Source organism: Ruditapes philippinarum, unplaced genomic scaffold (assembly GCF_026571515.1).
Source record: "Ruditapes philippinarum isolate M1 unplaced genomic scaffold, ASM2657151v2 ctg294_1_1_1_1, whole genome shotgun sequence".
Taxonomy (NCBI): domain Eukaryota; kingdom Metazoa; phylum Mollusca; class Bivalvia; order Venerida; family Veneridae; genus Ruditapes; species Ruditapes philippinarum.
The window spans coordinates 147,028-162,879 of NW_026860937.1; the positions used below are offsets into that span (position 1 = coordinate 147,028).

Genomic DNA, 15,852 nt, shown 5'->3' on the forward strand with positions numbered 1-15,852 from the left:
TAAAATACCAACTTTGACCCTCTTCCATATTCTACTGTCTCTTTCCCCTACACCATCTTCAACCCTGTGTCAGCCTTTTTAATGAATTACCTTTCTTAATATCTTAATTGATTTGCCTATGATTTCCTTTATCAAATTGTTAATAAAGCCCCTTCCAATGCTTCAACCTTAATTGTGCGGTCTGTCCTGATTTTGTTAGGTGTGCTGAGTTTGCTTCCTGGCTGGTGGATCTATGTTTCTGAATATTGTTGAGGGCCGGTTCAGTGAATGTTGCCTTCCCTTGTTGATTCTCTTTCTAATATTTTGAACAATGAACTATAATGTGCAGGTTAAATGGCCTGGCTTTTACACTGGTGGCTTAATGCATGATTGTTTTCAAAGTTAAGTTATCAAAGATTGCTCTAGAACATTGTCAGATTTCAAATTAATTGCTTTTCTTGTAAGATTGGAAATGAAAATTTATGCCTTCATTAGTAACATATAAGTTATTATGATATGCACATTTACATCTTGTTTGAAATAAATTGAACATAATCTTTACAAGCATCGTTAGTTATCATTCTTATTTTTTCATAAATTATCTCTGACATCATCGTAATGCTATGATAAATCATTAATTAATAATGAGAAAATTTAGATTTTTATGCAAGGCTGTCTTATCATGTCCCTTACCTTCATTGTGTTATGGCATTGTTGCATTTAAGCATTGAAGTAAATGTTTTTGTAAAATATATTTTTGATTGGCTTATATTAGAACAGCATTTTACCAGATGCATGACATGTTAAAAATGCATTTTCTTCTTGTAAATGTGCAGTGGAATGGCTTCAGAAACTCATCAAGATGATGAGTTAAAGCATGAAGAGAAAAATATGGTACAATCAGTTTGCAAGGATACTTATAGAAACTAATATGATCAGGTCTGAAGTATTTATCAAAATAATAATTTCAAATACAATATAAATCAAGGCCAGACATAAGTAGAGATAAAGCTAGGCTAGATTTATTTGTGAGATGTTAGTAGAGGTCACATTAGTCTAGATGTAAGTAGAGGTCAAGCCAAAATGGATGTTAGTTGAGGCAATTAGTAAAGCCAGATGTTATAAGTACAGGTCAAGTCATGCTAGATGTTAGACTAGTTAGTACAGGTCAAGTCATGCCAGATGTTAGTACAGGTCAAGTCAGGCCAGATGCTAGTAGAGGTCTAGCCAGGCCAGATGTTAGTACAGGTCAAGTCGGGCCAGATGCTAGTAGAGGTCAAGTCAGGCCAGATGTTAGTAGAGGTCGAGTCAGGTCAGATGTTAGTACAGGTCAAGTCAGGCCAGATGCTAGTAGAGGTCAAGTCAGGCCAGATGTTAGTAGAGGTCGAGTCAGGTCAGATGTTAGTAGAGGTCAAGCCAGGCCAGATGTTGGTAGAGGTTGAATCAGGCCAGATGTTATTTGAGGTCAAGTTAGGCCTGATGTTAGTAGAGGTCGAGTCAGGTCAGATGTTAGTAGTGGTTGAATCACGTCAGATGATATTTGAGGTCAAGCCAGGCTGGACATAGAGGTCAAGTCAGACATAAATAGAGATTAGGCCAGGTCAAGTCAGACTGGCTATATACTTAGCACAGATCAAGCCAGGACATGTTTTCATGGTTATTATCCCTGTTGTTCTCAATTTGAGAAAAGCAAAATTCCACTACACAAAGTTCAGAAAATAACAAATAGGTAGCAAAATATAATATCATGAGTCATTAAGAAATTAAAGCTGTTGTAAAACAAGTAAAAAAGCTAGCAAAAAAATCCCACACAGGTGAAAGAATTAACTTGGCAAATAACATCATCTTTTGAAAAATTGTTTTTTGGAGAAAAATACCATCTCAAAAATATATTAGCTCAAAGTCAATGGAATTAAAATGTAATAACTGAAAAATATCAGAGTATAAGAGATTGATAAGCATATTGGCATGGGAATGGTTTTTAGCTCGACTTTTCTATGAAAAGGGGAGCTATCCTACTCGCCCCGGCGTCGGCGTCGGCGTTAGCGTTGGCGTCACACCTTGGTTAAGTTTTTCGTACCACCCCACTTTATTTCAGAAGTATTACAAGTATGGCTTTTGAAACTTACCATACTTGTTCACCATCATAACCTCCATCTACAGACAAGAGTACATAACTCTGTCAAGGTTTTTGACAGAATTATGGCCCTTTTTTGACTTAGAAAGTGTATTGAGCTTGGTTAAGTTTTTTGTACCACCTCACTTTATTTCAAAACCATTGGAGGTATTGCTTTGAAACTGACCATACTTGTTTACCATCACGACCTTCATCAACAGACAAGAGGACATAACTCTGTCAAGGTTTTTGACAGAATTATGCCCCTTTTTGACTTAGAAAATACATTGAATATGGGTAAAATCCACTTATTGCCTTAACCCTTTGAGATATTGCTTTGAAACTTTTAATGCTATTTCACATCATTACCCCCATCTGTACGCAAGAGAAGGTAACTCTGTCAGGGATTTGTTTTAAAAATTAAGGCCTTTTATCGACTTAGAATCTTGGTTAAGTTTTTTGTACCAGTCAACTTTTTGACTGAACTGGTTGAGATATTAAATTGAAAGTTGGAATACTTGTTTACCATCATGGTCCCAAACATGGGCAGGAGAAGGTAATTCTGTTAAGGATTTTATTTGAATTATGGCCCTTTTTGACTTAGAAACTCAGTTAAAATTTTCATTCTTGTCCACTTGTTGACCTAACCATTTGAGATATTACTTTGAAGTTGGAGTTCTTATGTGCCATCATGAGACCTATCTGTAAGCAAGAGAAGATAACTCTGTGAAAATGTTTCTTGATTTGTACTTAGAAATTCCTAGTTAAAGTCTTGTGTGCCCTTAACTGTCAAAGTTTTGTTTTATAGGCAAGCACTAAAAAAGTCGAGCGCGCTGTCCTTCTGACAGCTCTTGTTATATTTCAACAGGAGCACTTAGTAGGTAATTAGTTATCAGAGGTGGGCTAAACATTTGTATTAAGAAGCCATTTTGGAGTATGTTTAATGATAGGGGAGTTTATTTTCTCTTCTCCATCTGACAGTGTCAGAGTTGTAGAAACATAAACTAATTGTTACCCCCCCCCCCTCCCCTCGCTCTTTTAACCCAGAGTTTCCCTATTTGTTTTGTTGGAATTTAAGAAATAATTGCTTATCATTTTTCTATGTTAGGCTATTTTGTGGAGGGATTTTGGAGCTTTTGTAAATTTATGAACTATAACTCTAGCACGAGTTTTTCACTGAATTACTCCCCTTTAAATTATGGATTTACATAAATACTTTCTTTTTATGCATAAGTTTCATCTTGATAACCATTGAAACTTTACAGTTATAATTGTAGGTGACTGACACTGACTCTAGAATGGATTACCTCTGAATTATTCCCCCTATTTGCTCCTATTTGAATATAGAAATTTCCTGTAGTGTTCTTACTGTATTGTATCGAAAAAATGAGAATAATTAAGTCCTGCCCCTATGACAGCTGCGACTGATTGATTTGTTTTGATTTTTAATTGAGTAGTTTTAATATCACATAAAGTGTTTTTCTCACTGGAACTGTAAAAAAAGTATAAATAAAAATATCTGTTAATGTTATGTGAAGAAGATTTTTGTCTGACATTTTTCTTCTTCTGGTTTAGCAGCAATCTTCCTCCCATTCAGTCTGTTTTTTTTCAGTGTTCCAACTAGTTAGAAAATATACCTATAGTTCCACCTTATTTGAAAAATGTTAGGAACTTTGTGATAAAAACTTGGGAAATGAACATATTGATAACTGCAATCTTGTAAATAAGTGAGGTCTGAGGTTAGCACCTGTTAGATACCAGTATATCTGTAGGTGTTACAATTTGTAAACAGATACAGAATATATCATAATGTTCATAAAGCAGTACTTTCAAACAAAAAGAAATGCAAATTTCTTTCTTTAAAAAAATTTAATAAAAGACTTGGCTTCATGGTTATAACAGAAAGCTGTTTTAAGCTTAGTAAATACTGTCTACCTAAGTCAGGCTACTAAATTAGATAGAGGCAAGATTGAAGGCTGTAATGTAAGCTTCCTTCTATTGAATGCATTACCTGCTATCACCTATAAAAAATTAACATTTAATTTTTATATGTCTAAAGATCTTCTGAGCATTTTATACAATGGCGTTGTCCATCTGTTCATCCGTTTGTCCATACTTCTGAAAAAGAAATAAGGAGCACATTTTTTTGTCCATGATGCCTTCTTGTAAATTTGTCATCAGGCATTATATTGCCTAAAAACATCAGCAGCCTTTAATTTAATCATCAATTGTGAAAGCCATAATATGATTGTAATATTATACTTTTTTAGTCCAAACTTATTGTGTTGGACATTTTTTGAACACTTGGCAGTACCCATAACTCTTGCATGCAAATTTACTGAATTACTTGCGCTCTCTCATTTGAACAATAATCAGTTCAGCGGGTTGGGACACTAATATTTTACAATAATTTTTTAATTCCTATAACAGTCTGTTTGACAGCCTTCGTTCAACTCTTTTTAAGCATAGTATTAAAACATAAACATATTAATCTTAAGATACCAAAGTAAGATCATTTGTTAGGAAACATATTGTCCACAGCTGTGAGTGGATATTCTGTCATAAATGTGCCATCATGGTTCTGCTCTGGTGAACTTTTTTTGGTATCTGTGAGCTGTAAATCTATCAATTGCCCATGACAAAAAATTAAACAAAGATGTAATGCATTCAGTGTGCATGTAAAATCATGTACCACCCAAAATGTAAGCAGTTACGAAATAACAGCATAAAGTGAAGGCAGATTTACTGGCATTGAAGAAAGGTATAGCAAGAAATAAAATATGTAATAAAACTGTTTCAGTTTCTTAGCTATTTAGCCAATTAAACAAGCACATTTTCCGATTCCATTGTAGACGAAACACTTTTAGGTAAATGATATTTGGCACCAGTACATTGAAAACATGTCATCTCATAAATAGATGTAAGATTTCTAGTTAATGGAACAATATATTATAGAGAATGATACAGACTTGGAGAAGAACACCCAAATAGAAATAGGAAAAGATAAAAGCACAACAGTTTGTTTAAATTACAAGACGTTGATATTTTTGTGAACTTTTTTACATAAAACCAGAATTTGTATTTCAGACATTTGCTGATTTTTCATCTACATCAAAGAAAAGTTCATATCTCTGACAGACTTGAATGAAAGAATTATATTTTACATTATCACAGTTGACATTTTGATCTTGGTAGAGTCATGTTTTAATAACTGCATTAAAATAAGCCAAACTAGAATCAAAGTTTACTGGAACAATTAATTGCTTGCCAAAGAAATGTAAGTCCCAGACAGGAAGAATTACATAGAAATTGTAATTAAAGATGCATTTATAGTTTGATGATTACATTTCAAAATGGATATTTCATTGAAAAAAAAATTGTTACAGTGCCAAAATTACATCTTTGTCTTGTGATGGAATTCATCATCCACCTCACTTCCTATTACACAAGTTACAAGAAAATCATTTCCCCATCCAAGATATGATTCATTATATTTATCAACAGGATTTCCTTTGAGTAAGGCCAATCTGTAATTGCCTGAAATAGAGAAATACTGCTATAATTGACACAAATGATTAGCTTTATTAATATTTCATATTGAACCCTATCTTCATCTAGATAGTGCAGGAACAAAAATGGCTGAAAGCTGTGGAATGTCAGGAAGCTGCAGTGTTTATTATCAACTGACATGAAACATTCTCTTTCAATCAATTAATCAATTACACTAATTACAAGCTTTCTGGGACTGCATGCATTGGAATGGTTTCTTAACTGTGCACTTTTCTGGTTTCAATGTTATTTGTTGTTTTTCAGAATACAATATTTGATTATGAGCACTGTGTTAAAATGTTTGGTATTATGCTATACTGAGATTATCATATTAGAAGAGAAAAATATTATTGTAAAACTAGCTGTTGGCATTACATGTATTTAAGAGGTCACACTGGCTGAGGTTCAATCCTTAGGCTAGTCGAAATTTCTCTGTGGGACATTGAGTCTAATGGTCACCACTGGTACAGGAATCATAGCAAGTAGGTCACTTACTGAGAAATTGGTAATTACTGGTTAGTCATCCAGGAAAGCCGGCTAAGTGGCCTGCGGACCACAGAAATGATGACCAAAAATGAGCGTAATAAACAGAAAAACAAGCATTAAGACAAACACTATGTCAGAGAATTAAAGCTATGTTTAATCTGTAAGTTCTCTCATTTCTGTAGAGATTTCTAGAAAATCTGATTTAATGTCTCCTTTGTTTGTCTGTGACAGACTTAAAATCTAGTCTAGGTTAGATATTTATGTTGTTGTTATGGTAGTGAACTGTGACAATAAGACATTCCGCATATCAGACAGTGTTAATGATTCGTGACTATTCTTGCAATATTCCTGTATTAAAAAAAATAGAGATGAAGAATCAGGGAGAAATATTGTGATTTTTTTGATACAAAGGTTTTTATTTTATGATCTAAAATAAAAATTTATTGCTTCTAGCTCTGTTCATTACTCCCAGGAAAATAATTGGTAGAGTAAAAATAATAATTATATAAAGGATAGAATTAAGTTTGCAAAGGTGACATTTTCTAAAGTGTTGACATCAAACTGTTTTGTGAAACAATGTAATCAATAAGTATTAGTATAATCTATACATACTGATAACTTTTAAAATATATTTAATTTATTTTTTAGATACCTTGTACAAATTCCAGGAAGTTTTAGAAAACTCGCTTGTAAGACAGACTCCCTACTTTCAAATCATATTAAAATGGCCAAAATTGCGTCTTATAACCGGGTTTCTATGATATTTAAACTTCCCCATGACCACAAAGACTCATAACCATAGTACTTTAGATGTATAAATAATTTGCTTTTTTAAAACATGTATCATGAACTCTGTCTGTGTTGGCAATTTAATCGTGAGCATTTGTATGAAGCACCATTCATACAATATAGTTGAGGTATGTCTTTCTTCCATGTGGTCCAAATTGATCTCTTGATCTGCTATTGAGAGGAATTGTACATATTTTAGCAAATAAAATGTTTTTATGAGGCTTTATGCCATCCTCACTTACATACTATTGAACTAAGTAAATAAATGTTTGTTAAAACTTTGTTCCACTTTGAAATTGTAAAACATCTGTGTGTTTTATTGTCATATATTGGCATGATCACTTTTGTAAAATGTAAATTTCAGTTATTTCATTTCAGTTTTGTTTGATATATAGTTACATTTACATTTACAATTTGATAGATATATTGATAATGAGCACAACACATTGATTACTCTGTGGTGAATGGCCGTGTACTCATGTGAAGCTACTTTGTACCGAGGGAGTAGAAACTTTGGGGAAAACCCACATTTGCTGAATTCCGGATAACATCTATTGTCAAATTGTCATTTATTAATACAATGTAAAAAATAATGATCAGTATCAAATTGCTCTAGAGCTTTGTTTTTTTTGCTGTATTTTCAGATTATGACAAAGTGCAATCTTGCGGCTCAGCATTTCAATGTGATAATCACAAATGTATAGAAAAAGATTTAACATGTGATAGAGTGGATCATTGCGGGGATTATTCTGACGAGGCGGCAGAGGGACCGGCAGAATGTGGTGTATCTCGTAAGTTTGTCTTTTGCATAAAAGTTACACATTTAATTCAGTTTAAAACATGTTCTAGTCAGTTTTAAACCTGCACCCTTGTCCCCAAATGGCAAGGCAGTGTGGGCGATAGGGGGGAAACAAGAGCCAAATTTTTAATCTCTCATTTGTCAATGCACTATGGGGTCAATGCTATGGTTTGATTTTACTCAGAAATATGTCTAACTCATTGTGTAGGGGCAATTAACAGAGATTTTTGTCATATTATGGAATATCTTATAAATTTTTCTATTGCATTTATTAAAGTTACATTACAGTTGGCTGGTGCTTTGTAAATTGGCTTTGACAACAGGTTGGTCTATTCAGAGGCAAAATATATATTGGTTTGGTTTTATGTTAAGGTTTTGGAACTCTTTGAATCAAAGAAGCTCTTTTCCCCTTGTAAATCCTTCCTCTGCTATTTGAGATTGTCATTGCAAACAAATAACTGATTAAGTCTGTGATTCTTAGCTGTTATAATGTGTTTTTGGAGGTGTTTTATGATGTGTTGAAAGGCGCTATATTTCTCTAGTCTGGTGGTTTAACAACTGTTTTGTTTCTCTGAGTGTGCAGAAAAGTGTGGTTAAAGAGAAAAAATGTCTGGGCCTGCTTGATTAGCAAGAATATATTACCGAAGTTGGAGCCTTTAGACACAGTTTTATGATTATTCTTCCAACCTTTATTTATAATAAACAATTTTGAGTATACCTTAGGGCATGCCATGCTGACATATTAAAAGTGAATGTCAGACTTTTTTGTACAACTAAGTGGAATGAAATTATTTATATATGTATTTGGAGACCATATTAATGCTTATTTATTGTCCCCAGGCAAATCCCAGTGATAAAAGATGTCTGCTCTCTTAAAATAGTTTAAATGAAATCCTTAAAGTCCGACATAGGGAAATTATATATATGTTGCTGACATGGTGTGAATGTATAACTACTTGCTTGTGTTTAGTATCAGTTTGTCTACTGAACCCATTTCTTAGAACTCTCCTCAAGCAGGGAAATGTGGTTGTTTGATCCTTAACTGACCAATAGCAACATTCCGGAACAATTATTTCATTTTCAAAACTCATCAGTTGAAAAGTTGTATTTTCAAATTAATTTCAAATTGACCTATATTCTTGTTCTGGGCAATAGAACCGCTTGTTAGCAAGAATTTTGTCTTTGCCTTGACAACGGACATATATATAGTCACATTGGATCACAAGTCATCATCTACAATATGGTGGTTCCATTCCCACAGGTGTTTCATAGCCAGATTTCATAATATTTCAGGCAAAAAAAAAAAATAAAACATTCACCACTGTATAGAAGAAGAGCATTCATAAAAAAATATCACTGAATCGAGAATATTTTTAGAGTGAAATAAAAAGATTAAAACAAGAAAAAACAAGTTTCAAAACCTAGTGTTGTTTAAACTTTTGAAAAGTGAAATGGACCAATAACAATCAGAGTGATCCATTATTATAGTTTGATGTTTGTATTTGATATAAAACCTAGGGAGAATTATTTTATCGCGTGTAGTGCCAATATTCATATACAAAACTAGAACATTTTAATGATTTTTATCAGTTTTTCAGTTTGTGTGAAGCAATTATTTTCTGGTGATGACTTTGTCAAGTTTGGCCTAGTTAAATGGAGTTTGTATCAGAATATCTATGTAAAGATGTGTCTTGGGGAAAGGTCTTGTCTCTTTTCATTTCTAAATGAGGATCCAGGAACGTGACACAATTAATTTTATCAAGGAATAAAAAAATTCTTTGAACTCTTTAAGGATGGAAGCTATGTTTTTAGAATAAGCAATTAGTATAGACTAGATGATTTGTTATCTAATTTGTCAACAGCTTTTTAGGCTTATAAGTACTGATAAGATATTTCTTACATTATTTGCTGTATAGCATACTTGTGTGCCTGAAATTTTCTGATGTTTTCTCAAGATTGACATTACAGGAGTCTATAGAGTTAAAGGACCTTGTAGCATCTCTCGATGGTCCTCCAACAAGTTTTCTGAAACCCATTTGGTCAGACCCTTTAAGCTGCAACCTGAGGGCCTACTTGAGCTAAAAATAGAAATTCATGTTTTTTCTTTTTTACATTAAAACTTACTGCCAATAATTTTTACCCTTTTATGACTTCTTTTTATGATCTGGTTCGAGAGACAGCTAAAATACCGGTAGTTAATAAATGGGCATGCAGGGTCAGTTACATCATAGGTTACTAATATATATGCACGATTAAGGGTTAACTATTTATGTAATTTCATATCTGATGTTATTAACATCGTTTAAAGCATTTTTCCAAGCAAAGGATCAAACTCGGGTGTTAAAAAGTCAATAAGATTATCTATCAGACCTATAATGATTTTACTGCAGTTTTTCTATTTAAGTCTCTCTTAACTATTTGAATCCAATAGATATTACATGTAAGCTATAATTAATGGGATTGTTATGTGACAATATCACTTAATTCTTTTACTTTACTTTTTTTGTCAGAAGTATAGAAGAAGGAAATCTGTATTGATGTTTATTATCAATATATTTCCCATAGATGTAACATAAAATGGTATATTTTTAACAATTAAAGAAAAAAAGGTAATTAATATTTATGTCTTTTATTCTTTAAAAAAATTTATGGTTCCCAAGTTTGTCCTGTGATTTAAGGTCAAATTGTTGCACAAATGAACTATATATACAAAGGCTTTTTTCACTATTTTCTTATGTTTTCAATACATATAGTTCTTTGATTATAATGCAATTGCGAAAAATGTTTCAAATTATTTCAGTAACCTTAAGTCTGCTTGGGTTACCTAAAATATACCCATGAGTCTAAGTACAGACCAGTAGATTTAAGCTGGCACATCCATGGTCTGCTTGGTTCCCTATTCAGTCAATACATATTATAAAATTTCTCCCTGAAAAATGACACATCAGGTTTTGTTCAGAATAAAAGTTGGGCAAGTCCATTTAAGAATAATATTATAAATGGAAAGGGTTAAATAAATCTGAACTCTAACATTACATTATGGCATGTATCATCAGAATATTATCTTCCAAATTGCACACAGGTTGGTAAATGGTTATAGAACAAACAAAACTCCCTTGTCATTCAGCAATCTGTTATATTGATACTTGAGGTTTTTTCCCTAGAATACACTATTACCATCTCAGCAGGAAGCCTCTTCTTGGTTGTTTTGGTTCATTTCTTACACATAAACGAACATTTATCATTTTTATACGATGTTGAATAACAATGAAGACAGTTTTCATCAGTTTTTATCATTGAAAGCTTAGGCTTTCATTCATGAAGTTGCCACTGAGACCGCTAATGTCTTTTACAGAGGCTCGTAGATATGTTCAATTTACAGCGTAATCACTTTCGAAACATGGCAAGTTATTTTTGTTTTGATTTTCTGAGAGCAGTTTTTTTTCTCCGGCTTCCAACTTGATGAATTTCTGATGGGCATCAGATGGGTGAATGATTGCTAAGTTTCTACTCATTTCACAAACTAAACCTCTTTGATAACTATTGCTTTGTAGAAACTTGACTTTTCTCAATATTTATTACTTTAGGTTTATTTTCTTGCTCTTTGGCTTTGTGTCTAGAAAATCATAATGAAATCCACTTTTCTTAAAGCAGACTGTAATTGAGTGTACAAAGTTGCAGTAAAAGAGGTTTTTAAAAGGATTTTATGTAACAAAGTAGATGAAATGTGTGTTTTATGCCTGACAACGGCAGACTTACATTACATTGATTGTTCGTACACATTGTGTTGTTATGGCTTTTAAGCGCCACTGCAAACATGGTTTCTTTCAAATATTTGGAGGTCTGCTGCAGGAAAAGTAAAAAATACTCATCATAATTGTAAAACTATTTGGACATCAAGTCTCAGGCACATTGAATTTTAACTACTTAAAATAACAGTTATTAGAGCTGTTTTAGTGGACTCTTTCTTTTGCACCTTTAATCTGCTGGAGTTAACCTTTTGCTACATGATTATCTGTGCAATCAGACAAGGCTATAATATACTGTACTCAGATGACATTGAAACTCAACTTCTGTATGTCCATACTGACAACTTTGAATAGACTAAATTGTTCTGATTTTAAAGCTGGGCAAAGCTATTCCACAAATTCAGCAGGTTCAAGGTGAAATTTTAGTATGTATATATATATATCAGTTATTATAACCAACCTGCAGTTTAGACTCTAAGTGTAATGGCAGCTCAATTTCAGTAGAGCAGAACACTCTGAGCATAAAAATTTAAGAGTTAATGAGAGAAACAAACATTTGAAAAGCTGGACTACTAAAATTAAGTTTTAAATTAAGTGAAAGAGTTTTACTTACATTATTTACTGTTTTTGGTCCTATCAGATCTTCATGATAATTCTTGAATATAGACTTTTTTGGTTCAAATCAGAGCAGGTCTGTAATGTAATTCAAAGGGTAAAAGTTGTTAAATCAGGTAATGTTTTCTGTAAAAACTAACAAGGAACACTGATTGAAACTACTGACATTTAAATTTAATTTCTTAATTTCCAAGGTTGCACCTTATTTTGTTATATTAAACTGATGCAGTAAACCAGTTTAATGTTTATTTTCATTGGCTATTTGTTTTTTCCTGTATAATAAATTAAATTACATTGGCTACTTATTTCTGTCTGCACATATTGATGTCAAATTCAGTCTGCAAATAATCTAGTTAATACTGCAGAAAGGTATATTGATAATTGTGAGTATTGTTGGCCATGTGACACCAATAATGACCATCACAGTTAATGCAATTGCAAACCATTGATTTACAGTATCACTGATTGGAACTTAGTTTTTATTGATAATTTTTCCTTGGGATTTATTCAAAAGAAGGGGTGACAGTGTCTATTCTAGGATTCAAAAATTGAAAAAACTGAGAACTTATTACATTAATTTTGTTGATCTTCCTTCTTTCTCTACGTAAATTTTTCCCCCTGCCTCTGAAAAAATAGGGGGAATTCTCAAAAATATGAGTGAATTTCCCCATCCCCCCTCCTAGAATAGACACTGGGAATGGGGACTAAGACTGAATAGCACAGACACTGTTGGTTGAGGATGACTAAAGTTTGTTGTCTGAACCTATGTGTTGTGAGCATTAAAGCAGAATCATTGTCTCTCAGAGTATAGTTATATTTGTGGCATGTTATAAAAAATGCAAACAACAAATTTACTGCAAGCAAGAAATTAATTGAGGTCAGAAAAATGTGAAAATAAAAACATTTTCGAACTGAAGTATCAGAAGTATCTGAATTAAACTACAAGCACTGTCTAATTTAACAAGCAGGTCAAGTATTTCCCATTTTTATACAAGATAAACTTGAGATTTAATTAACTAATTTCTTTCATCTGAATGATCTTTGAAATATTGAGACCTTTGATTATAAAATTATATCATGTTGTTTTTTCATAGCATTTATAGACCATTAAAATGTATGTGAATGACCAGAAATGCCCATTTTGGTTTTATTTTTGGTGTTTTCAAAGTATTTCTTAATGCAAAAACTTACATTAATGTTCCCTCTTTTCACTATAATGTTTTATTTTGTGTATTAGTACTTATACTTGTATCAGCTCTGCATCTTAAGGTTTGAAAAGACCAGAAAAAACTTTCAAAGTTTGGGAAACATCATTGAAACATATTTTCCCAATTTTACAAATATTTTCACCCATTTGGACATGTGTGGACATATACAGTGAAACCTGTGAACTAAGGCCACCTACAGGAGACATGAAGCATGACCTTTATAAACAAGTGGTCTTTTTAAAGGTTTTACTCTATTCTATTAAATCAATGAACAGTTGTTTAAAAATGGTCTTTTTTTACAGAGTGATTTTTATTTAGAGGTTGTCTTTAACACACTGTTTGACTGTATAAGTAATTGATGTATTGAATGAAAAAGACAGATAAAACATAAATAAAATCTGACATTGTGACTGACAATATTGAGAGCAGTTAGGTGTTAAAGGTTACACCTTTAGATACAGTAATGCCTTAGTTACAAGATAACTTATAACTTATAGAGATAGGCAGGCCATGTGCTACAAGATTTGATAATGTTCTAGTTGTCTGATAGGTGAGCTGAAATGAAATTGTAGGCCAAAAGGTTTAATGAAATACATTGTACATATATAATTATAATTATATAGTTGGAACTTCCCTGGTGATTCAAAAAGTTATGTGACATTATGCCAACATCCCTCTGATTCAGTATCTAGTTATGCTAGATTTTTTTTTGGATGTTACATTAAGTGATTTCAATATTGAAATACAACAATTTGGGGCGGTCAAATTGTAATGAAATTCAATTTATACTTGAGTCCAGTATTACTGGTACTTATATGCAATAACAAATCTTAAGATTTTAATTATAACAGTGGTACCATATCATTATATTTTATAGTACGAAATTATTCATCTAGAATTGTATATCAATGTATTATATTAGATATGTTTATTTCATGAGATGTAGCAGAAACTTTTTCTATGTTAACTTTTCATTATAAACCTCTTATATGTGAAGAAATAAGTGATTGATCTGCGGAGAAAAATTTGTTTTTACAACAGATTAGGGACTTCATACTGTTTACAAGTTCTTTGTAATGAGCTTATATGTACTTTATTCCATAGATAATTGAAAACATTTCTTTGTTTATATCCACTTGAATTGCTTAATGCATCTCACATTATTCTCCGTGTCAATAAACACTCGCATGATATTTCAAACCAATCATCATATTACATGTTCCGTTGCTGATTGAGTTCTGTCCAGATACCTCACAAGTGCTTCTCTGTGAGTGTTTTTTTCTAGTACTTTCAATGGACATTTATAGGAATTCTCTCGATCAAAAGCTCCTTTGCCAGATAATGAAATTATTTCCATTGAAAAGTGTATAAAATTCGATTGAAACAGGAAAAAAGAAGCATTGAAAGAAGTTTATTTAAAAGTTTGGCATCCCGCTGTTAAAGCTCACTGTAGGTAACGGAGATGCGTAATTATGTTAAGCATCTTAATCGGGGAAACAATGTAAGGGAACAGTTTGACGGTTGCCATCTAATGACACGCTTTCTCACTCTCTATCTTCCCCGTTGAAAATGTAATTCGTTAGTCAATAATGCGCTTTTATTCTGAAATTTACAGGGAGGAGGATTCAATAATTGCATCGGAGGGTTTATTTTTAAGATCGAAAACAGAAGGTCGTCATTGCTGGAGAATATTCTCAGAGCTCTATTATTTTCGGTTAACTAAAAGCCTTTGGCAATAACAGCATATTAAAGCCGCAAAAGCTGTAACATAAAAACAAATTCTCCAATCAGTTTTGTAATTAGAGAGAACTGGCATTAGTGTTTGTTTATATCAAAAATGCAAAAGAATTGGAGTATTAGCACTGCCATTGTAGTAAAAAACGGGATATAGACATGCCAGTTGTAGAAACCAGATACTAACTGTGCAAATTGTTTCCTCACAAATATATTTTCAACATGTAGTCTTTTTCTGTTACACAAAATTCACTTAAATTTTCTAGCAATATTGATAGCCTAGAATACCAATAGAAGATAATAGCTGTTTTAAACCAATTTGCTTGAATGATGTTTTGTTGAAATGTGTGTGGGACTGTGCATGCTGAAAACATAATGTATGTTTTTAATGATAATTGAAATTGACTTGTTTTTCTGCTGAATAAAGAGCTACCTTATTGTAATGTTGACATAAAGACAATGCATTTTTGTTTTTGTTTATTTTCGGGAAAACTAAAATAAGAAAATGTTGGATCATTTCTGGTAAAAAAAACTGCAGTATATGAATCGTATCATGAAATGTCTATTTTTATGTGGAACTGTGGCCAACTGGTGAGAATACGTCTGGCCAAGAGGGTTCCAACCTTATCAGGGCAAGCCGTTGTTTTACCTTGAGCAAGAAACTTTACACTACATGTGAATAATTAACCCATAAAAATATTTAATTGGTTTAAGTCAAAGCATTAAAGTTTCTAATAACCCATTATAAATTTTTAGCCCACCTGTGCCCACAAAGTGACAGGGTGAGCTTTTGTGATCGCTTTTCGTCCAGCGTCCGGCCGTCCGTCC

At 32.5% G+C, this 15,852-nt stretch overlaps 1 protein-coding gene across 1 annotated transcript in view; it reads left to right on the forward strand.

The window, feature by feature from the left end:
* The window catches only part of LOC132713982 (uncharacterized), an 88,396-nt gene that overhangs the window by 60,029 nt on the left and 12,515 nt on the right, over nucleotides 1-15,852 (forward strand). The window contains exon 5 of the mRNA XM_060696721.1: nucleotides 7,564-7,710. Coding sequence (XP_060552704.1) covers nucleotides 7,564-7,710 — 147 coding nt within the window. The remainder of the gene's footprint in view (nucleotides 1-7,563; nucleotides 7,711-15,852) is intronic.